The 24,141-nt window shown below is 37.3% G+C and overlaps 1 protein-coding gene across 9 annotated transcripts in view; it reads left to right on the top strand.

The window, feature by feature from the left end:
* The window catches only part of PIBF1 (progesterone immunomodulatory binding factor 1), a 278,245-nt gene that overhangs the window by 6,225 nt on the left and 247,879 nt on the right, over positions 1–24,141 (top strand). For all 9 annotated transcript variants that reach the window (XR_003724327.2, XM_077974341.1, XM_077974345.1 and 6 more), the window contains exons 3-5: positions 6,466–6,566; positions 9,965–10,163; positions 12,506–12,625. Coding sequence is in view for 8 of the 9 variants with exons in the window: in XM_077974341.1 (XP_077830467.1) it covers positions 6,466–6,566; positions 9,965–10,163; positions 12,506–12,625 (420 nt within the window). In the remaining variant the exon portion in view is untranslated. The remainder of the gene's footprint in view (positions 1–6,465; positions 6,567–9,964; positions 10,164–12,505; positions 12,626–24,141) is intronic.

Consider the following 24,141-nt stretch of genomic DNA (forward strand, 5'->3'; position numbering starts at 1 on the left):
ATCATTACATGCATTGCTAAGGTTAAAAACTGCCAGTTGAATTATTAAGTGCCTTAGATTGTAAAATGCATTCCAATTTTAGAGATGTTACAATGTGAGAAAGTGTAGGTCTAGAGTTGATGAAAGTATTTAAAAAATATTAAAGAATATGTATATGTGCATTGTGTGTGTGTGTGTGTGTGTGTGTGTGTGTGTGTATATATATATATATATATATAAACAACCCCTGGGAATACCACCTTAGGCAAACAGCACTACACACATTACATATATATTTTTCACTTATTTATGTATAAATGAGTATGTGACATATTTCTTTTTATGTTTTGAAATAACACCTTTATTCGTATGTGTTATTATATGTTTAGTTATGTCTTGTCTTTTGTCTGTATGTGTGAAGCACTCCAGATGAACAGAAAGTGCTACACTGTTTCTTGTGAGCCTTGATTCTAAAGCTAGTACACTCCACTGCATTTTGTCTCTCTGGTCGATTGTGAGGACTCAGAAGTATATTGGACTTCTGGTGTTAGACCTATTTGTTTTTTGGTGTTTCAGTGAGGTCCAGCTCTAGAAGAAAGCAAAGAAAGTTCATGGGATATTTTGAAATGAACAGGACCCCCAAAATCCTAATGGATCTGGTAACACCATGTGGTCTTTGGTTCAAATCTGTCTGGTCACAGCCTCTCTGAATTTTTAAGCAAAGAAGAAAGGGGCTCAATTTGGTAGTGCCGCCATATACTTTTTTCTTTTAATTTTTTTTTTTTTTTGAGACGGAGGCTCACTCTATCGCCCAGGCTGGAGTGCAGTGACATGATAGCAGCTCACTACAACCTTCACCTCCTGTGTTCAAGCGATTCTTGTGCCTCAGCCTCCCGAGTAACTGGGACTGCAGGCCCGCACCACCACGCCCAGCTAATTTTTGTATTTTTGGTAGAGATGGGGGTTTCACTATGTTGGCCAGGCTGGTCTTGAACTCCTGGCCTCAAGCGATCCACCCTCTTCGGCTTCCCAAAGTGCAGGTGTGAAGCCACTGCACCCAGCCATGCCATACACTTTTTAGCCTGGGCAGGAAACCTAAAGCCTAGGTCTTGAAAGAATGGTATTTTTAGTTGGTCATTCATTCACCAAAGCTTATTGAGCATCATTTGCTAACATTATGAAAAATACATTTTCCTCACTAGACTATAACTCCATGATAATGGTTGGAAGTCACAGGAAAGGTAGATTTCTGCTCAACGTAAGCCTGTTACTGCTATTAACATTGAAATGGCCTTATCTTAAGTTTCTGAGCTTCCTGTCATTGGAAGCATTTAAGTAGTCCTGAATAGTCAACTGTTAATAAATAATATAGATATTTCTATTTTGGAAAGAGATTGAACCAACTGCCCAGGGCTTCAGGGATTAAGTTCAGCAGTTAATACCAGAGACTTGGAAAATGGTGATTGCTGGTAACAGAGACCTAGAAACCACGGCTTAAGCAAGAGAAGGATTTTGTTTCTTTGGTATAACAAAAATCCAAAAATAGGTAATTTAGTAGACCTCATATGATTACTCCTTGATCACATTAGGAACCCAGGCTCATTTCAACCTCAGCTATTTTTAACACGCGCTTTTCACCTGAAATCATAAGATAGCTCATCTGCCTCCAATAGTGTGTACATGTAACAGACAATAATAAGGAGAAGAGTAGTGGAAAAGGGGGCATGTGCCAAATGAGTCAATCCTCTTTAAAGAGTTCTTCCAGAAGTTCAAGCCAGTGGCCTCAAATGACTAATATTAAATAGCATGACCACCCCTTCCTACACAGGATGGGAAGCTTACTGGACATGTTGTTACTAATAAAAACCAGAGTATGTTAGAAAGAAGGGAAGGTTTGATGTTGGGCGGCAAGTAAGTTTTTTCTTCCACCCATCAAAATCTTTTCAGTTAGAAAATATTTGAATCTAATGTGTCCCACTCCATTATGGCAGCAATACAAATGTTTATGGATACATGGCTTTATGTACTAGGAATAGTCTTGGCCATATTCATTTGATTTCTCCATGTCTAAAAACAGAACAAGCAGATCCAGGAAAACTTTAAAAGCACTTCCCACTCAGCTGCTTGTTAACTGAAAGAATGTAAAAAAGCTACTCAGAAGAGTAGCTATTCGGGCCAAACTTCCTGATACTAGAGAATTGTTAGCTTTGCACTTTTATTTCCATCTATTGCTGCCTAGATTTCCTTCCTTATTGTACTTCTTTATTCCTTTCCTCTTCTCTGTTCTTGCCTTTCAAATTTTTAGACAGGGTCTCACTGTGTTACCCAGGCTGGAGTGTGGTGGCATGATCACAGCTAACTGCAGCCTCAAATTCCTGGGCTCAAGCAATCCTCTCATCTCAGTCTTTTGAGCAGCTGAGACTATAGGCGTGCACCACCACACCCAGCTAATTTTTTTTATTTTTTGTAGAAATAGGGTCTCACTATGTTGCACAGGCTAGTCTCAAACTCCTGGCTTCAAGCAGTCCTCCCACGTTGGCCCCCCAAAGTGCTAAGTTTACAGCTTGAGCCACAGAATTGAGTTCTTTCAATTTTTTAAATGCCCCAAACTCTTTTTGTTTATGTCATTAGAGATCTGTGGGTTCCTTATTACCTGGGAAATGGATGCATTTCCCAGCTTGTCCCTGAGGTATGGGAGTTAATTTAGAAGTTAATTGAAATTGTAAAAGTTGAAACCCTGAAAAAAATGTGGTTTTTTTTGTTTTGTTTTTTGTTTTTTTTTCCTTGTGATACAGGTTGTTTCTTATCTGAAATGCTTGGGACCAGAAGTATTTCAGATTTTTGAATTTCTTTTTTTTAATTTGGGAATATTTGTGTTACACCAGTTGAGCATCCCAGATCTGAAAATCTGAAATCCAAAATGGCCCACTGAGCATTTCCTTTGAGTGTCATAGTGACGCTCAAAAAGTTTCAGACTTTGGAGCATTTTGAATTTCAGATTTTAGGGTTTGGGATGCTCAACATATAGCAGTATCCTTGATTTGGGAAATAGTAATTATGAAGAATGTGTTTATTTTATATTTTATTTTGATTTAAGTTATTTATGGAGATGTTGCTGGATGTATGCCAATGAATATGACAGAGGTCCTCTTTTTTATGGCCAAGACAGAAAATATTTTACGCTTTATAGGCTACCTATGCCCCATCAGATTTTCCTCATGGGCTGGATTTAGCCCATCACCATTTTTTAACTCTTGCTTTAGACTATAGTCAGAAAAGCTATTGGCAAATTTTAGCAGTTAGAGTTACATGTCCTGATTTCTGTATTCAAAATGGCACTAAAATAATAGACTAAGGGCAGACAAGACAGAAGCAGAAGAGTTATTAGGTTGTTGCCTAATGTTAGATTCCTGTTTTTGGCTTATTTAACTGGGGCCATTTATAAGAATGGAAGGCTGGGAGAAAACTGATCTGGGAGGGAAAATACATTAATAAGTTCAGTTTTGAAGATGTAACTTATAGATTCCTAAATGTAATTGTCAGTTAGAGTTTAGGAGGCATCCATCACACACACACACAAACTCACACAGATAGGAGTCCATCACATACACACTCGTAGGTAGGTAGGTAGGTAGGTAGGTAGGTAGGTAGATAGATAGATAGATAGGTAGATAGATAGATAGATAGATAGATAGATAGATAGATAGATAGATAGAAAGAAATATACATCAGCATATAGGTGACACCTCAAGCCATGGGTTTGTATGATATTTCCTAGGGAGAATAGAGGGCTATAAAGTAAGTCAAAGGGGTAGTCCAACATTCAGAAATGATGTAGCGGAAGAGAAACCAGCTGAGGAGCCTAGAAAGCTTAAGAGTATTTAGTGAGTTAATAAAATTAGAGAAGAGTATCATAGAAGCTAAAAGAGAGTGCAAGCCATGCTGTCAAATAAGATAAATATGTAGGAAAAAACAATGGACAGGGCATTATGGATTCTAACAAGAATAGTTTCACTGGAATAGTATGGGGTAAAAACTATATTGCACTTTTGCTCTGAAGACCAACAGAGAAATGGTGCTGTAGCAAAGAGAATGATGTGATCAAGGGAGCATTTGCTGGCGATAGAATGATTCGGTAGAGAAGAGGGACTTGACGATGCAAGAGGAGGGGTTCACTTGCATATATTATGGGTTGGCTGTGAAATTCATCTATTTTTGTTTGTTTGTTCATTTGTTTTAGACAGAGTCTCGCTCTGTTGCCCAGGCTGGAGTGCAGTGGCACCATCTCGGCTCACTGGAAGCTCCACCGCCCGGGTTCAAGTGATTCTCCTGCCTCAGCCTCCCGAGTAGCTAGGACTCCACCTCGCCCGGCTAATTTTTTGTATTTTTAGTAGAGACAGGGTTTTACCATGTTAGCCAGGATGGTCTCGGTCTCCTGACCTCATGATCCGCCCACCTCAGCCTCCCAAAGTGCTGGGATTGCAGGTGTGAGTCACCGCACCCGGCCCGAAATTCATGTATTTTAAGGGGCAAACAGTAATTGTCTTGGTTGAAGCAAAGGGAATAAGGAATTTTCTAAATAGACTAAGGGCAAAATCCAAGTGCTTGAGAAAGCACAGCATACTTGGGGGATGGCAAACACTTATTTGGGCTGAAATGGAGTTTCCTTTTAAGCTCACGACAAAAGTGGTTGACTAGATCAAGAAATACCACAGTATTACGCCACTGTGTTTAGAATTTATTCTGAAGACAGGATCCTCTGAAGAATTTAAAACTAGGAAAATAATTTGTTTTTTTGAAACGGAGTCTTGCTCTGTCACCCAGGCTAGAGCGCAGTGGTGCCATCTCGGCTCACTACAACTTCCGTCTCCCAGCTTCAAGTGATTCTCCTGCCTCAGCCTCCTGAGTAGATGGAGCTACAGGGGCCCACCACCACACCCAGCTAATTTTTGTATTTTTTTTAGTAGAGATGGAGTTTCACCATGCTGGCCAGTCTGATCTTGAACTCCTGACCTCAAGTGATCCGCCCACCTTGGCCTCCCAAAGTGCTGGGATTACAGGCCTGAGCCACCGCACCCAGCAGAAAATAAATTTTTGAGCATTTTTTAAACATAAGATAAAGGAATATAGATTTAGAGACTGACAAAACTGGTGGCAGGAGGCCGGGCGCGGTGGCTCACGCCTGTAATCCCAGCACTTTGGGAGGGTAAGGTGGACTGATCACTTGAGGTCAGGAGTTCGAGCTTGGCCAACATGGCAAAATCCCTTCTCTACTAAAAATACAAATATTAACTGGGTGTGGTGGGGCCTGGCTGTAATCCCGGCACTGGGGAGGCTGTAGCAGGAGAATCACTTGAGCCTGGCAGGAGGAGGTGGCAGTGAGCCAAAGTTGTACCACTGCACTCTTGCCTGGGTGACAGAGTGAGACTCCATCTCAAAAAACAAACACAAAAACTGAAGGCAGGAAAACCAATGAAGAAGCTCTTATAATAGTCCAGGTGAGAGATGATAAGGGTCTAACTGAAGACTTTTCAGTAGGTATTAAAGAGGATGATACTGTTTTGACAGCTATTCATGAAGTAAACTCAACAACAAAATACTGATTTCTGATCAGAATCAGGAGTTAGGGAGAACTAAGGTATCAAACACGAGTCAGGTTTTTTTGTGCTTTTTGTTGTTGTTGTTGTTGTTGTTGTTGCTTTAGAGGCCGGAGATACGGGGAATACAGGATTAGGTGAGGTTGATTATTCCTTTTGTTTTGGATGTTTATAGCATCACCTTTGTGATGATCCATTGAAGATGTGCAGTAGTCAGATACATAGATCTGGAATATAAATTCAGTGCCTGCCCTGGAAATAATTACTCGAGCAAGGCACCAACATGAAATCCCAGTGGTCAGTGAGCTTCTCAGTGAGAATGAATTAAGAGAGAGGAAAAAAAAAAGTCTTAATGACAGCTTGACCAAAAAAAAAATTTGTGAGGCAGCAGTTTCAAACTATAGCATAACAGTCTTTGTGGATACAACCATTTTTTAAAAATCTCAACCCTATTTTGTGTTCTGTTATTGTTGTTTTGAGATAGGGCCTCTCTCTGTTGTCTAGGCTGTAGTGCAGTGGCAAGATTATGGCTCACTGCAGCCTCAATCTCCTGGGCTCAAGCAATCCTCATACCTCAGCCTCTGAAGTAGTTGGGACTATAGGCACACACCACCACATGCAGCTAATTTTAAAAAATTGTTTTGTAGAGATGAGGTCTCACATTGTTGCCCAGGCTGGTCTCGAACTCCTGGGCTCAAGTAAGCCTCTCATCTTGGCCTCCCGAAGTGCTGGAATTATAGGCGTGAGCCCCTGTGCCTGGTGCGTTTATCCATTTTTAGCCTGTTTCTTTTAAGTGTCTTTAAAATATGTTTATTATTGAAACTGAAATTTTTTCTTTATGACAAATTTGAAAATTGAACATGTAATTGATCTTTTTCTCTTTATTAAGATTGAAGAGTTGGAGGAGAAACTTAATGACGCACTTCACCAGAAGCAGCTACTAACATTGAGATTAGACAACCAATTGGCTTTTCAACAGAAAGATGCCAGGTAAGAAACGTTTTTTTAAAAAAACGATATCTAGTTAGCAATTAAAAGTAATTTTATTGCCTGTTCATGTTTGTGATTGTAAGCTAAAATAGAGAAATTTTAAGTCAGAGATAGCAATAATTTTTACACCTAGACCACAAAAAAAGTAGGATACTTGATACAATACATAAAATACAAAAAGTCAAAATTCAACATTCATTCAACAAACAATTGGTTAGTATAAACCATATATGATAAAGGAAGCTCTCTGAACTGACCACTATTAACCTTTCTTCTTTTACTCAACATACTGATTGATTCTCATGGCCCTTTGGACTTTCCTGGCTTGAAGTACTTTCTATTATTCCTGCATACTTTCTCTAGCTCAGTTGTGGGCTTATCAAGCTTAAATATGCCTATGGCAATTATACTTATGTAATGTAATTAAAAATTATATAAACAATCAAATTCTTTGGAAAGGTTCAATAAAAGGAACTAAAAAAATTATGAAATTAAATATGGCTGGGCGCGGTGGCTCAAGCCTGTAATCTCAGCACTTTGGGAGGCTGAGACGGGTGGATCACGAGGTCAGGAGATTGAGACCATCCTGGCTAACACGGTGAAACCCTGTCTCTACTAAAAAATACAAAAAACTAGCCGTGCGAGGTGGCGGGCGCCTGTAGTCCCAGCTACTCGGGAGGCTGAGACAGGAGAATGGCGTGAACCCGGGAGGCGGAGCTTGCAGTGAACCGAGATTGCGCCACTGTACTCCAGCCTGGGCGACAGAGCGAGACTCCGTCTCAAAAAAAAAAAAAAAAAAAAAAAAGAAATTAAATATAAGCAACACAAGTTTTAAGATTGAGAGCAAATATCAAATCCATAAAAGATACCTTCGTTGGTTTCTTCCTAAGTATCTTTTAGGATCTCATGCCATTGTAAAGAAATTGAACTTGGATTTACACAAAATCAAAGCATACCTCTGTATTCAAAGTATCTGGATCCTATGTAAAAATGTGAATGTTTAGTTCTATGTTTTAGTTACAGGTAAATGTGTAAAATAGGTATATTTTCCCTTTTTAAGATTTTACTAAACTGATATTGTAAAAAATTATCAGACCTTTTTATCAGCCACTATTACATTAGATTAGTGGACCTCAAACTTTAGTATGTATCAGAAACACTTGGAGGGCTTGTTAAAAAAGACTACTGGATCCCACCTTCAGAGTTTCTGATTTGGGAGGGGTCCTGAGAATTTGCATTTTTACCGGGTTCCCAGGTGATGCGGATGGTGCTGGTCCAGGAACAATACTTTGAGAACCACTGTATTCGATTATAGGTCTTCTACTCTAATTCTATAAGACACCTATCAGATTCAGTGATGCTGTTGAGAGGGCAGTTAGGAGTCTATTGTAATAAGATATCTGATGGTGGTTAAAAAAAAAAAAAAAGGTTGGATTCTGAATATATTTTGGAGGCAGAGCTGATGGATTCAATGTGAGGCTTAAGAGAAAAGGGGGAATCAAGGATTACATCAAAAATTTTGGCCTGAACAAATGAAAAAATGGAATTTCTGTCAGCTAAGAAGGAGGAAATCATGGTAGAAAAAGTTTTTGTGAGTAAAAAGCAGGAGTTCAGTTTGGGACATGTTAAGTTAGAGTTTTCTTGTTAGAAATCCATGTGGAGGTATATGAAAAGTCTGGTCTAGAGGTACAAATCTGGGGATCATTAGGGTATAGACAGTATTCAAGTCATGAGACTAGATGAATTCCCCACGGAAGAGTGCATACAGACAGAGGACCAAGTACTCCAACATTAAGACAGAGCAGAAAAGGAGACTGAGAAGGAACCACAGTAAAATAGAAGAAAAATGAACAATATGGTGTCTTGGAAGCCAAGTGATGAAAATGTGTCAAGGAAAGAAAAATGAATTGTATCAAACTCTATCATTAGATCATGGATGAAAAGAGCTAAGAACTGATCATTTGCAATTTAGATGTCATTGTGATTTCATTAGAGACAGTAAAAATATGATCATCATGGGTTTAAGAGGAAAGGCTTTGGAGACAATAAGTATAGACAACTTTTGAGCAAGTTTGCTCCAAGGGGTGGCTAACAAAGGGGAAAGTGCAATGAGGTCAAGAGTTGTGGTTGTGTTTGTTCATTTGTTTTAAGATTGAAATAACAGCATGTTTGTTAATGGGATTGATACAGTAGGGAAGGGGAAAATCAGTGATGTGATTTGACTGTGTCCCTACCCAAATCTCATCTTGAATTATAGCTCCCACAATTCCTACATGTCATGGGAGGGACCTGATGGGAGGTAATTGAATCATGGAGGTGGTCTTTCCCATGCTGTTCTCGTGATAGTGAATAAGTCTCACAAGATCTGATGGTTTTATAAATGGGAGTTCCCCTGCACAAGCACTCTTGTCTGCCACCATGTAAGATGTGCCTTTGCTTCTCCTTTGCCTTCCGCCATGATTGTGAGGCCTCCCCTGCCACGTGGAACTCTGAGTCCATTAAACCTCTTTCCTTTATAAATTACCCAGTCTTGGGTATGTCTTTATTAGCAGCATGAGAACAGATTAATAATATCAGATTGTCCCTTCATGATCACAGTCTTTCAGTAGACAACTAACAATAATATCTGCTACATGTATTCTTTGAGAATGATGAGTATGTGCAGATTACTGTTTTCATTACCTCATTGGTTGAGTGAATACTTTATGGTGGTTCAGTGTTACCATCTTAAAGAGGTATCCTTGAAGCATCAGGATAAAAGGGAAATGAAAATTAGTAAGTAAAGTCCTTGATGTTTAACATTAAACCTTAAGCAGAAAAAATGCATAATTTTATGATTTGAATTTCTAAAGTTATTCTTTTTTTTTTTTTTTTTTTTGAGACGGAGTCTCACGCTGTTGCCCAGGCTGGAGTGCAGTGGCGCGATCTCGGCTCACTGCAAGCTCCGCCTCCCGGGTTCCCGCCATTCTCCTGCCTCAGCCTCCTGAGTAGCTGGGACTACAGGCGCCCGCCACCGCGCCCGGCTAATTTTTTGTATTTTTTTTTAGTAGAGACGGGGTTTCACTGTGGTCTTGATCTCCTGACCTTGTGATCCGCCCGCCTCGGCCTCCCAAAGTGCTGGGATTACAGGCTTGAGCCACCGCGCCCGGCTCTAAAGTTATTCTTTAAGAATATCAATTCTCTGTTTAGTAATTTATATGGCTACACATTTAATAATTAGTATGGAATTGTCATTTCATATTTAACTGGTTACTATGAGTAAGCATTTTGCTGGAGTAAGTAAATAATACTGTCAGGCTTCTCATTTCCTAATTTTATGTTGATATAAATAGGAAACTGTGAGAAAATTAAATCTCAAAGACTTTTTCAAAGCCTGCCATAAATTCTCTCTAATGTAGCAAATATCAAGAATTAATGAAACAAGAAATGGAAACCATTTTGTTGAGACAGAAACAACTGGAAGAGACAAATCTTCAGCTAAGAGAAAAAGCTGGAGATGTTCGTCGAAACCTGCGTGACTTTGAGTTGACAGAAGACCAATATATTAAATTAAAAGCTTTTCCTGAAGATCAGCTTTCTATTCCTGAATATGTATCTGTAAGTATTATCCATTTTTAACTACAGCATATATTTTCAGACTAAAATTTACCATTTATGTAGTAGCAATTACTTTTGAAGTACCCAATTGATACATTATTTTATGGCTATGGATGGTGAATGGTCTTGAGATCCAAATTTTAAAGGATCATGACCATTGATCTCCAAAGTCAAGCATAAATAGGTTTTGAAGTTAATGACTGAATAGTCCATAGAAATGAATTATCATGAACTGGTGGTTTCTTACATTCTCAAAATGAAAAATTATAAACAACAGAGTAGTTATTGCCAGGGGTTGGTTGGGGATAGTGGGAGAGAGGAGTTGGCGTGATTATAAAGGGATAGGATGAGAAAGAACTTTGTGGTGAGAGATTGGCTCAAGATATTGAGCTGGTTACACAAATCTGAAACAGCTAAGATTAATCAATGGCAGTGGTCTCAAATATTTTGGTGTCAGCATTCATTTACACACTAAAAATTATTGAGGACCCCAATGTGTGTTTTTTTATATGAGCTGTGTCTATTAGTATTTACCATACTAGAATTTTAAACTAATAAATTTTTTAAACACAAGAATATAGAAGTACACAATTCCATTGGCCTTAAGAGTGATAATGTCATCATATATCATGTAGCCACTGGCAAACTCCACTGAACAGTCATGAGAGAATGAAAATGAAACAGGGAAAAAATCTTAATAATTACTAGGAAAGTTGTTTTGATCTTGTGAATTCCCTGAAAGGATCTCAGAGTGGCGGGCGGGCCAGAGTCCAGAAGTCCCAAAACCATATATTGAGAACTGCTGCTTTTTAATATATAGATGTCATTTTACCCTAAGAGGCTTGAATTTTTTCATCTGTAAAAAGGAATAACAGTGCCTTTCTGTTGGGGATAATTGTAAAGACTATGACTGTGTATGTAAAATGTTTATGAGCATAGTGCTTATAAGATAGTAAACACATAAAAATGTTACCTATTGTTTTTCCTCTAGTGGTGGTTGCTATTCTTAGTTCTCATTGGGAAAAGATTTTCAGATTAGTGATGTCTGATAAAATGAAGTTCCTTTTTTGTTCAGCTGTTTTTTTTCTTTTTAAGGCTCAAATACAGTTTTTCTATCCAAAGTGTACTGTCCAAAACAAATACCTCAAATTCTGTTTTTGAGGCTTCATTTACAGTAGATATAAAGTATCACACTGGTGGCAGTTACACATATTTTTGCTGTTTGTTTTCTTAATATTCCTTCTTACATGTTTTCTTTTCACAAACAATATTATCGTTAACTAATTTAATTATATGCAGATTCTTTTTGTTGAAGGCTAATATTAAGATTTGCCTCTTACCAAATAATGGTATTCTTGTAATACAGTCATATGTTAAGGAGTTTCGGACGGCATGCCTGTATGAGAAATAGCCCCTAATTACTCTCTCCTAATTTGCTGATGATTTCTTAGTTTTATAGGACCTTGTCAGATGGAACACTTTTTTTTCCTGAGATAGGGCAGGAAAATTCCTCTGAGAGAAGTATGTGTGGAAAGAGAGACCTGAATTAAATGGAAGTAGTGACGTGAAAGATACTTCTTGATCCATTCTGATTAGACTTCCACTGCAGGGACAGCAGTAAATAAAGCTTTGCCAAGAGCCTGGGATGAAAATAAAGAAAATGGTTTACCTCTTCATCAAGTATTTATTGAGTGCTTATCATATTTTTGGGCACTGGAAATAGAGCAGTGTATAAACCAGACAGAAATCCCTGCCCTCATGAAGCTTATGTCGAAGTGGAGCAACACAGCCATTAACTTAAAAGTTAAATAGGTAGAATATCTGTTTGTCAAAGGTGCTATAGAGAAAAGAGCATGGGTGAGAAATAGGGAGTGCTACTTTAAATTTGGTAGGGAAATCAGGGAGGGCTTTAATAGTAAGGTGATATTTGGTCAGAGACCTATAGGGAGACAAGGCATGAGCCATGCATTTATATGGGGGAAGAACTTCTCTAGCAGAAGAAACAGCAAGAGCAAGACTCCTGAATATTTGTGATATGTTCCGGAAGTTTACAAGCAGATAGTGTGGAGTGAGCAGTAGTAGATGAGTAGTAATGGAGTGTCAGTAGAAGGGAGGAAGGACTGTCAAAGATAGGAAGTTATAAATCCCTGGCCCTTGAGGGAAGTTAATTGAACATTAAGGCTTGATAGAAAGTATTAGTGGCTAGGTTCCATTAATGACTGTCTTGTTGTAGTTTTGTAAGCATGTCTCTTTATTACTGATAAGTGAGAGCACTACAAATTAGCAAATTTTAATCGTAATTTGGATTTAAGACTGCTTATTAATTTAATTTCTTTTTCAAGGTTCGGTTCTATGAACTAATGAATCCATTAAGAAAGGAAATCTGTGAACTACAAGTGAAAAAGAATATCCTAGCAGAAGAATTAAGTGCAAACAAAAGCCAGCTGAAACAGCTGACAGAGGTTCGTATGGTTTTGATTGCTAGTGGGAAGAAGCTTCAACTTTTTCTATAGAGTCCCTCAAGATTTGTGATAAGGAATATAAAAGTCAGTGATTGAAAAATGGGACTATGGGATGGTGACTGCTACAGTTCTTAAGTAATGGGAAGGAGGTTAAATTGGAAGTAGTCATCTTAAAAATTGACAAGACAAGTCTATGATATTGACATATCCCATAGTTGAGCTTTTATTGTTGCAAGTCATTTTTATAATCAACTGCTTTTGAAATCCTAATATGGGCTATACCTGAAAATTGCTGTATATACTCCGATGATGCATATGCACATAAGTATTTAATAATTTGTCTCTATTTTTAACATCACTTTGTCAGGAAATTTAGGCAAGAAACAAGAAATGTAGGCCAATGTATGCAGGGGATCTCTTGCAGGTGCCATAAGAAAGAAGAAAAAGAGAATACTTTTACTTTGAACTAAAGTGCCTCATAGGTTCTGGTTTGCCTAAGACAGCTGCCATTATTCCTGTGAATAAATATTAATAGCACCCCTTTATTTTCAAAAGTATCTCAGCCTAGACAATGAATATAGTAATCATAAATCAACATTTACATAGAAGGGTGGACTAATCATTAACTTGATTATATTATTGACCAGATATCCTAGATTACTCTTGTATTTATAGTCTGCTAACAAAAAAATAATGGTAGATTGATTCATTCTACCATGTAACAGTTGGAAATGGGTGGCTGTTTTTCTTCAAAGATTTCATTCTTCTAAAAGGAAAACACTTGTAGTTTACAAATGAGGTCTGCTGTAGTTCTCCATTACAAGTTAGCCTTGTTTGTGATATGAGATGGAGCTATTGTCCTTTTATTACTTACGTGGCTTCTTTGTCAAGTGCAGTTAACTTTCATAATATTTATTCTGAGCATGTGTACTGATACTAGCATTAACCCCAGTGATATGCATGGTGCTGTGCTAGGTGCTTGCAGTGAACCCAAGAGAGGCAATGCCTGCCCTTCTAGAGTTTACTTTCTAGCAGGTTAGAATTAGAACATTAGATGATATTTTGACACTCTCATTTACTGTGTGACCATAACCAGGTCATATAATGTTAACTGTTCTATCAAATGGATAAAATAATACTGTTTGTTCATTTATTTAATTGCATTGCCTGTGTTTCCCTTTCAGAGTAAAAACGTGATTTTAGCAAAGTTGCATACAAACATTTATGTCCTATTTTAAGGGCAGTTTTTATCAATGATATTATCCAGAAATAGATAATTATAATTTAATTTGTATTTTTAATGCTCTACTTTGCTGCACTATTAGTCCTAGAGAGAATTTACTTAAGTCTTGCCATAGAATCAATATTACAGACCAAACAAGAAGGCTCAGCTTCCTTCCTCTCCTCTGAGGAGCTGTGATATCAGCAGGAGCAATTAGAGGGGCAGATGTGCCCCCCACTCCAAACTTCAGTTGTTTTCCTTTCTTCTCTTAGCATGTCATATTGTGCAGGTAAACTGTTTTGCACATTTAGAAAGATAGTTCAATTTTTTTAAAAAATTCAACTGTAGTCAAAATAGTAGAGAACAGAGAAGGCCTCAGTTTGGCCACTTTCTAATTTTGCAGCCTTGGGCAAATCATTTATACTCTATTGCAGGATGGTTTTGGTGGTACAGGGGTTATTGGGGAAGAGGCAGTTAGACGAGGTTTTAGAGTTGGTTCTACACACCTTATAGTACCTCAGCATCCCTCAAGGACTTCTTATTGTGTAGTAGGAGGGCTGGAGGAGCTCTCTATCCTTGTTTTTATCAAGCCACCCTTTTTAAAATAACTTTAATATTTGGAATTTCTCAGCGTGATTTCTCTTGAACACAGATAACTCAGACCATCCTTAGAGTTTGTGGTTTTTCTGCTCTGTCAAGGACCTGGTACAGGTCAACTTGCCAAACACTAGGAAAAAGGTAAATATTTTTAAATAAAAATATTTTTAAATAAAAAGCAAAGCCAGTATCATTAAACAGCTTTATTTATTTATTTAAACAGGAGTCTTGCTCTGTCACCCCCGCTGGAGTGCAGTGGTGCCATCTCTGCTCATTGCAACCTCCACCTCCTGGGTTCAAGTGATTCTTGTGCTTCAGCCTCCCAAGTAGCTGGGCTTACAGGCATGTGTCACCACGCCTGGCTAATTTATGTATTTTTAGTAGAGATAGAATTTCACCATTTTGGCCAGACGGGTCTGGAACTCCTGGCCTCAAGAGATCCACCGCCTCAAGAGATTGGCCTCCCAAAGTGCTGGGATTACAGGCGTGAGCCACCGCACCTGGCCAAACAGGATGTAGTAAACAATAAATAGTAGTACTCAATATTAAAATAAATGTCACATATTCTGGAGTTTATTTTTTGAAATGGTTCATTAAATTATTTACTGCTATTTATTTGAGGAATTAAAAGACAGTTTCTCGTCTCTGCAACATAACAATTAAAAAAAAAATTCAACTGTAGTCAAAATAGTAGAGAACACAGTCCTGTCTCCCATCTTAACAGCTTCTCCCTCCGTAAAATAGGGATGATAACACGTAATACCTACCACACGTCATTATTATAAAGAATGAAATTCTTTCAATAAATGTTTATCCTGCATTTACTATACGGCATGCATTATTCTTGGTACTTGGGATACCTTGTTAAACAAAGCAGTAATCCCTGCTATAATGGAGTTTATATTTTTAAAGGATATCTGTGAGATGTGTATTGTATTTTAAAAGGGAAAGCAAACAATAGCAAATCATGTAGTGTGACAGAAGTTGATAAATGCAATAGAAAAAAGAAAAAAATAGTTCAAGATAAGGTGAATTGAGTGCTATATGGAGAGCAGGGAAGAGAGCATTGTCAGAATTGTATAAGGTTGGCTAGTAGGTCTCATTAAGCAGCGTGTAGAAGTTTACAAAGCCTTGAGGAAGTGAGAGAGAGAACAAGGCTGTCTTCCTTGAGACAGCTCAGGGAAGAGCTTCTAGATAGCAGGAACAGCCAATGCAAAGGCAAGAGGGTACTTTGGTATTTGTGGAAGATTGAGGAGCGTAATATGACTGGTATGCTTGAAGGGAGGAGGAGAATAGTTGTAGTTAAGATCAGAGAGGTAATGAGTCTGTTGAGGTCATCATACAGACTTCGATTTTAACCTTAAAAGAAATGAAAAGTTGCAGGATTTTGGAAAGAGGTCTGACATAATCTGACATATACAGTTGACTGTTGAACAACATGGGTTTGAACTGTGTAGATTTATTTACACATTTTTTTTTCAATAGATATACTGGAAAATTTTTTGGAAGTTTGTGACAATTTGAAAAAACTCACATATGAACTATGTAGCCTAGAAATATAGAAAAAATTTAAGAAAAAGTTATGTAATGAATGCATAAAATACATGTAGGTACTATATTTTATCATTTACTACCATAAAATTTACACAGATCTATTATCAAAAGTTAAAATTTATCAAAGCATGCATACAAACACACCTTACATGGTGCTATTTTCAGTAGAAACAAATGAAACAAATGTAAAGATGCAGTATTAAATCATAACTGCATAAAATTAACTGTAGTACATACTTTACTACTGTAATAATTTCTTAGCATCCTCCTGGCTATTCTGGTAGACTCAAGGGTTTGGGATATCCGCTTAAAACACTGTATGATGCTAATCATCCCCACGTGAGCAGTTCTCCAGTAAAATGTGAATCACAATAAAAAGTGATTTCTTGCAGTTCTGGCATATTATTTTTCGTCATGTTTAGTGCAGGACTGTAAGCCTTGGATAACACCATGGGAACCATATGAAGTGTCACCAGTGATGCTGGAAGAGCTCTCAAGCAGCAGAGAAAATTTATGACATTGTAAGAAAAAGTTAAATTGCTTAAATTGCAGATTGAGGTCTGCACCTCTTGGGTTGCCCTTTGGACAGACCATTAATCTTGTAAACAGATTATGTAAAACTTAGAGCATCCATAATACAGTACAGTTCTGTAAATGTATTTTCTGAGGATTTTTAAAAAATATTCTTTCTCTAGCTTTTATTGTAAGAATACAGTATATAATACATATAATATAGAAAATATTTGCTAATAGACTATATTATAGTAAGACTTCCAGTCAACAGTAGGCTATTTGTAGTTAAGTTTTCAGTGAGTTAAAAGTTACACATGGATTTTTTTTTGACTGTATGGGAGTTGGTACCCCAACCCCTATATCGTTCAAGAGTCAAGTCTATTTAAAGTATCATTCTAGTTGGTACATAGTAGACCGTCAACAAATGTTTCATTTATTGAATTTCTTTTAATGAGTATTTTAAAACTTTCCTATTGTCCTGGATAATGTTTTTTAAAGAAAGTTCTCTCCTGAGAATAGACTGTAGAGCTGTAAGTATGGAAACAGAGAAACTTGTTAAGAGGTTGTTGTAATCTAGGTGAGAGATTATTGTGTTTCAGATCCAGATGGTAGCAAGGGAAGTGGTAGATTCTGGATTTATATTAAAAGTGGAGCCAATAGAAAAAAGGTAGAGTCATGAATTGGATGGAGGATGTTAAAGAAAGATAGGAGTCAAATTAACTCTGAAAAATGTTGGTTTGAATAACTGGAAGGATAGATTTCTGTTCAGCTGAGATGGGTAGATTGTGAATGAGGCTGACTTGAGTGCAAAAGAGTGTGGATCTTAGACATGTTGAGTTTGAGAGATCTGTTAGATGTACAGTCAAAGATATGTGGATGTACAGATGGTGAACTTTAGAAGATAAACATTCAAGAGTCATCAGCATAAAGATGACATTTAAAGCCAAGATGAGATTACCAAAGGAGAGTGAGTGCAGAGAAGAGAAGACGACCACAGCTTGAGCTCCAGGGCACTTCAACATTGCAATGTGGGAGAGAGAAGGAGGAGTTACCAGTGAAATAGGGAAATTAAGAGAATTTTATGTCCGGGAAATCAAAGGGCAAAAGTTTGTCAAGGAAAAGAGAGTGACTAGCTGTTTCAAATGCTGTTGATAGGTACAGTTAGATGAAGACTAAGAATTGACACTGTGTTTAACAAGGTCATTGAAAACCTTGTCAGGAGTAGTTCTGGAGGAGGGATAGGGTCAACAGTTTGATTACAGTGTTTGAGAGTGAATGGAGGAAATGAATTGGACATAGAGTATAGACAACTCTTTCTGAGTAACACTACTGTGTAGAGGAACAAAGAGAGTTGGCAATTACAGGAAACATGGAGTCAGGGAAGGCTTGCTTTTTGTTTTTTTGTTTTTTTCCTTAAGATAGGAGAGATCACAACTGATGTATTTAAAATCACATTGTAACCGTAAGAATTTTCTCATTGTCCACAACAGCAGAAGGACATTCATGTAATTGTTAACCAATAATGTAGGCAGTACTGTTGGATACCCAGTTATAACTATGTTTAAGGCTCCCCACTTTAGTATCCATGTAATAAAAAGAGTCTTTTTTTATTATAATACATGTTTCTGTAATTATGATATTTGGGGAAACTATTAGAACACAGGGGTGTTTGTTGATTGAATTACTCCTGATTAATTCTGTGGGACTTTCTTAATATCTAGATAGTGGTTTAAAAAATAATAATTTAGTGAAGTGAGATAATTTATCTCTTAATAGCTAGAGTTTTAATTATGTCACAAAAAGTTGAATTTCGATTTAAAAAACAACTGAAGAATATATTTGTAAGTGGGTAAGGAAGATAGAGAATGTTATGATCACTAGAGGAGAGTTTACAAAAAGATCTGGGTTATTTAAATGGGGCTGGGGGAAGTTGAAGAGGTGATTGGACACTGTCAGGTTACTGAGGTTCAGTTGTCATCAGTGAGAACCATTGTCTCTAGGACTTTTAAAACTAATCACAAACCCCTAATTTATGAAAGTGCTAAATGAAATTGTCAGTTTTTCAGTTGAAGGTTTCTGTTTTTTCTCTTGTTACTTGGAATGTTCTTATCTGAGTGTTTTTTACCCAGTGGTATTTCATGTTTCTTTCCTCTTCAGTCTGTGGGCTGTGTATATATACTTACTGTTGGCCTGAAGCAGACAATAAAAACACAGAAATGCCCATTATATCCAAAGGAAGTAGCAAGAAAATTTCGACTTTTCCAATGGTGTCATTAATTTTAAGTTTCTTGACCCAAAAGAGTAAATTTTCCTTTTAACTATAATAGGAGAAAAAGTAATATATTTTCCTCACCCATTGCGAGGTTTATGGCTGAGACCCCAATAATAAAAGAGTAACAAGAGAAAAGCATAACAAATGTATATATAAATTTATATGTATAATTTAATATAAATTTTACGTGACATGGGAGCCTTCAGAAATGAGAATTAAAAGACCCGGGGAAAATGTATTTTTGTGGATAGTCATGCATAAGTATGATTGGAAGACAAAAGAGTATGATCTGATGGTAATCAACTGGGAGAATTTAGCAAGGCTTGTTTGTTCACATTCTTCTTGGCCTGTGTGTGTGACATTCCTTCCCATTGGGTATAGGGCGGGACACCTGTCACCTTAGGGGAGAGGGGAGGGAGGAAGAGAGTGACCTTCCTAGGTTTGATGACCTGCCTCAAGGGAGAAAGGGGAAAGGGAAATTTTCATTTCTGTGGCCCACTTCAAGAGAGATGGGTTGGGAGAAGGTCAGGGAGACCACCCTGTTTCTGCAGTTTTCTTAATTTTCCTTCAGGTTAAAATACTCAGTATGCCAGGGTGCCATGTTTCAAGGTGTCTGTTCTAAGTCCTTACAGAGGAATGAATATTTTATTTCGTAGTGAGTAAATCGAAAATATATCCAGTGAAAATGTGTTCACTGATTCTAAGTTTTCCTAAATTTGACAAATAAAAGGAAGTGTTACGTTGTTCAATAAGCGGTAAGATACACTGCCATAGTATGTTTTGGGAGAAGGTCCATGATATTAGTAGCTGCAACCACTATAAAGTTGCTAGATTTTTTTTTTTTTTGAGTCAGACTCACGCTCTTGTCACCTAGGCTGCAGTGCAGTGGTATAATCACGCCTCACTGCAACCTTTGCTTTCCGGGTTCAAGCGATTCTCCTGCCTCAGCCTCCCAAGTAGCTGGGATTACAGGCGCCCGCCACCACACCCGGCTGTTTTTTTTGAGATGGAGTCTTGCTCTGTCGCCCAGGCTGGCGTACAGTGGCACAATCTCGGCTCACTGCAAACTCTGCCTCCCAGGTTCACGCCATTCTCCTACCTCGACCTCCTGAGTACCTGGGACGACAGGCACAGGCCACCATGCCCGGCTAATTTTTTGTATTTTTAGTAGAGACGGAGTTTCACCATGTTAGCCTGGATGGTCTCGATCTCCTGACCTCGTGATCCGCCTGCCTCGGCCTCCCAAAGTGTTGGAATTACAGGTGTGAGCCAACACGCCCGGTGTGAAGTTACTAATTTTTAATAAGACATGATCCACATTTTTCATATGACATTCAAAAGATCTTCATAAAGTGATTCAACAAATATTTTATTCTTCAGCTTATACTTATCTAAGGTTGGATATCTTAAGATAAGCAACATTATTCTTATTAATGACTTTATGTAATTTTAAAGTTGGATACAACATACGCTTTTGGAAAAAAACATGACTGGATGGTATTCACCCAAGAATTCTAAGGGACTTAAAGGATGAACCTGAAACTGCAGCACATGTGTAATACTGTTACCAAATATAGCACTTGAAGTAGGTGTAATTGCTTGAAAGCTGGTAAATTGCCTGCCTGACTCTAGAAACTAAGGACCTCCACATTTACAAACTGATAAAGCACACTTTTATGCTTACTGAGCTTGTGTAATGCATGAAGATTAGGATCAGTGAATACTTAGGCAAGTTAAACCTGCAGGGGAAGGTCAACAGAGTAGTATAAATGGACAAATTATATTTCACCTGTATATAAAGAGAAAATAGAGAACAAATTACATGGACTTTCAAAAAGCCATTGACAGGGTTTTTAATTCTAGTTTTTAAAAATTGGCAGACTTTAAAAATTACAGTGAATAACGTAACATTAAATTTACTACATTAACCATTTTCATGTATACAATTCAGTAGTGTTAAGTATACTGACATTGTTGTGCAACAGATCTTCAGTACTTTTGTACGTTGCAACACTGAAAACTGTACCCACTAGACACTAATTCTCCTTCTCCCCTCTCCATAGTCATTGGTAACCATTTTTTAACTTTGTTTCTATGATTTTGATTATATTCTTCATATGAGTAGGATCCTAGAGTGTTTGCCCCTTTGTGATTGGTTTCAATTAGCATAATGTCCTCAAGGTTTATCCATGTTGTAGCATGTGACAGAATTTTCTTTCTTTTTTTTTTATTGTACTTTAAGTTCTGGGGTACATATGCACAACGTGCAGGTATTGTTACGTAGGTGTACTCCTGCCATGGTGGTTTGCTGCACCCATCAACCTGTCATCTACATTAGGTATTTCCCTTGATGCTATCCCTCCCGTAGCCCCCCACCCATTGGCAGGCCCCAGTATGTGATGTTCCCCTCCCTGTGTCCAAGTGTTCTCATTGTTCAACTCCCACTTATGAGTAAGGACATGTAGTGTTTGGTTTTCTGTCCTTGGGATGGTTTGCTAAGAATAATGGTTTCTAGCTTCATCCATGTCCCTGCAAAGGACATGAACTCATCGTTTTTTATGGCTGCATAGTATTCCGTGGCATATATGTGCCACATTTTCTTTAGTCTATCATTGATGGGCATATGGGTTGGTTCCAAGTCTTTGCTATTGTGAACCAGTGCCGCAGTAAACATACGTGTGCACGTGTCTTTATAGTAGCATGATTTATAATCCTTTGGGTATATACCCAGTAATGGAATTGCTGGGTCAGGTGGTATTTCTAGTTCTAGATCCTTGAGGAATCACCACGCTGTCTTCCACAATTGTCTGTCACAATTAGGTTGAACTAATTTATGCTCTTTTTTTTTTCTTCTTTTTTAAGTTTGCATAATGTTCCATTGTGTGTATATACCACATTTGCTTTATCCATTCATCTATAAATAGATGTCTGAATTGCTTCTACCTCTTGGGAGAAATGGACAGACTTTGTAAGAAGTGTTACCATGAATTCTCAGGGAATTGTTTTCTCTTTAGTAGTTGAAGGATAAGAGCCAAAAAAAAAAAAAAAGGAATAAAAAAGAACTAAATGAAAAACAAAAATAGAAGTATTCTTCAGATATAACTGTTAAGTCCAATCTTATTCATTATTTAACATTTTAATACATTTATTGGGCTGGGCACAGTGGCTCTCGCCTGTAATCTCAGCACTTTGAGAGGCCAAGGTGGGCAGATCACCTGATGTCAAGAGTTTGAGACTAGCCTGGTTAATATGGTAAAACTCTGTCTCTCCTAAAAATACATAAATTAGTCAGGTGTGGTGGCAAACACGTGTAGTCCCAGCTACTCAGGAGACTAAGGCAGGAGAATCGCTTGATCCCAGGAGGCGGAGGTTGCAGTGAGCCAAGATTGTGCCACTGCACTCCAACCTAGGCAACAGAGCAAGACTCTGTCTCCAAAAAAAAAAAAAAAAAAAAAAAAATTTAATACATTTATTGATGAGGAAGCACAAAGTATAATCTCAAGTTTGTAAAGTTTTTCTGAGCAGTAGAACAACAGACTAGTAGGGCAAATTGGAGGAAGATCTCAAAAGGTAAGTGGACTGATTATAAATGAATGTGTTTTCTTTTTAATAACTATCAGTCAGCTTATATTCCCTAAATTAGCATGTTCAAAATTGATCACCTGCCCCAGAGTGTAATTTTTTTGCCATTTTATTATAGAAATTTTCAAATATAACTTGAATTTTACAATGACACCAGTACATTTATCACTAAATTTCTGCCATTAACATTTTTATTGTATTTGTTTTATCAAACATCTCTCCATCTAGCCATCTGCCAGTCACATTTAATTTTATGAGAAAATGCTGAACTTTTTTTCCATTTGTCAGTAATTTCTTCGTTTTAATTACTGAGTGATGTTACATTGAATGGCTCTAGTTATTTACCGTTTGATGGGCATTTTGAGTTATTTCCAATTCAGAGACTTTACAAACAAAGCTCTGAGAACATTTGAGTAGGGTTTTTTGTGTGGACATGTTTTTGTTTCTCTTAAGTACTTAAGTGTGGAATTTTTTACTTCTAGAATTTCAGTTTGGTTATTTATTACAGCTTTTATTTATCTGCTATTTGTTTACTTATTATGAACATATTTTCCTTTATACCACTGAGAATTGTTAAAATAGGAGCTTTAAAATTCTTGTCTGCTAATTCCAAACACTGGGTCACCTTGGAGTTGATCTCTGTTGATTGCCTTTTCTTTGAGAAATGAGTCACATGTTCCTCTTTCCTCAGATGTCAAGTAACTTAAAATTGTTCAGACCATTAAGTAAATGTAGATGAGAACATTGTGACTATTATGTTGTTGAGACGCTGCATTTTATGTACCTCTAAACAGTGGTGATGTTTTTGTTTTAGCAGGAAATTACTTCGTTGTACTCAAACAGCATACATACTCTGTCTATTGGGCAGCAGTTCAAATTTCAGTTCAATTTTTTTGATCTTAGTAGGGCTGCTTAGAGTCTGTCCTACACATGTGTTGTTTAGAGGGTAGCCAGATACGCAGGCAGAAATTACCCAAAGAATTCAGTTTCCCCTCTCTGGCTGTCTCTGAAATTTCCTCCTCATTTAGAGCAGCTGCAGTTCCCGTAAACTCTGTCTTCTGATTCTCCAACCTAGAAAGACCAAAGATTTTCTGATGCACCTTGATCCATCCAACCTGGCACAGAATGGGACTGGCCTCAGGCTAAGCGCTACTAAACAAAAACAAAAAATACTAGGAAACTCACCTAAATGCTGAAAATGATAGCAATAATGACAATTCCATAGTGGTTTACTAAGAGAAACTAAGGTATTTGTTAGGCATATCTCAGAGTTTTGAGACCGGCAATTAAGAAAACAAACTTTCCATTTTGCTTTAAAAGTTTATTCTCTACAGAAAGTTCATGAATCTGGGAAAAAAAAAATTATTCTCAATCTTTCCATTTTACTTTATGGATCTCTTATCCAAAATGGTCTTAATTTTTTTCACCACTTGGTGGCAGTGTATGTCCATCTTTTTTTTTTTTTTTTTTTTTTTTAATTAAACCTGTTGGGGGCTATTTGGAAATTCTGGTTATTTTTGACCTAGAGACCCAAAGCTTTACATTTAGTTACCTTATTTTAATTTATATTCATTATTTCATATAAAATGCCTGCAATCAACCAGATAGTATCTTTTTCTAGTAAAATTTAATATATTTAGAACTTGGAGAATGGAGTATCAAAACAAAAATTTGTGTTCCATAATATGTATTCAGATATATCTCAGTTATTGCACTAATTTCATAATTATGCCTACCAGAAATGTTGAGAATTTTAAATTCTGTTTAAACCAAAAA

Source organism: Macaca mulatta, chromosome 17 (assembly GCF_049350105.2).
Source record: "Macaca mulatta isolate MMU2019108-1 chromosome 17, T2T-MMU8v2.0, whole genome shotgun sequence".
Taxonomy (NCBI): domain Eukaryota; kingdom Metazoa; phylum Chordata; class Mammalia; order Primates; family Cercopithecidae; genus Macaca; species Macaca mulatta.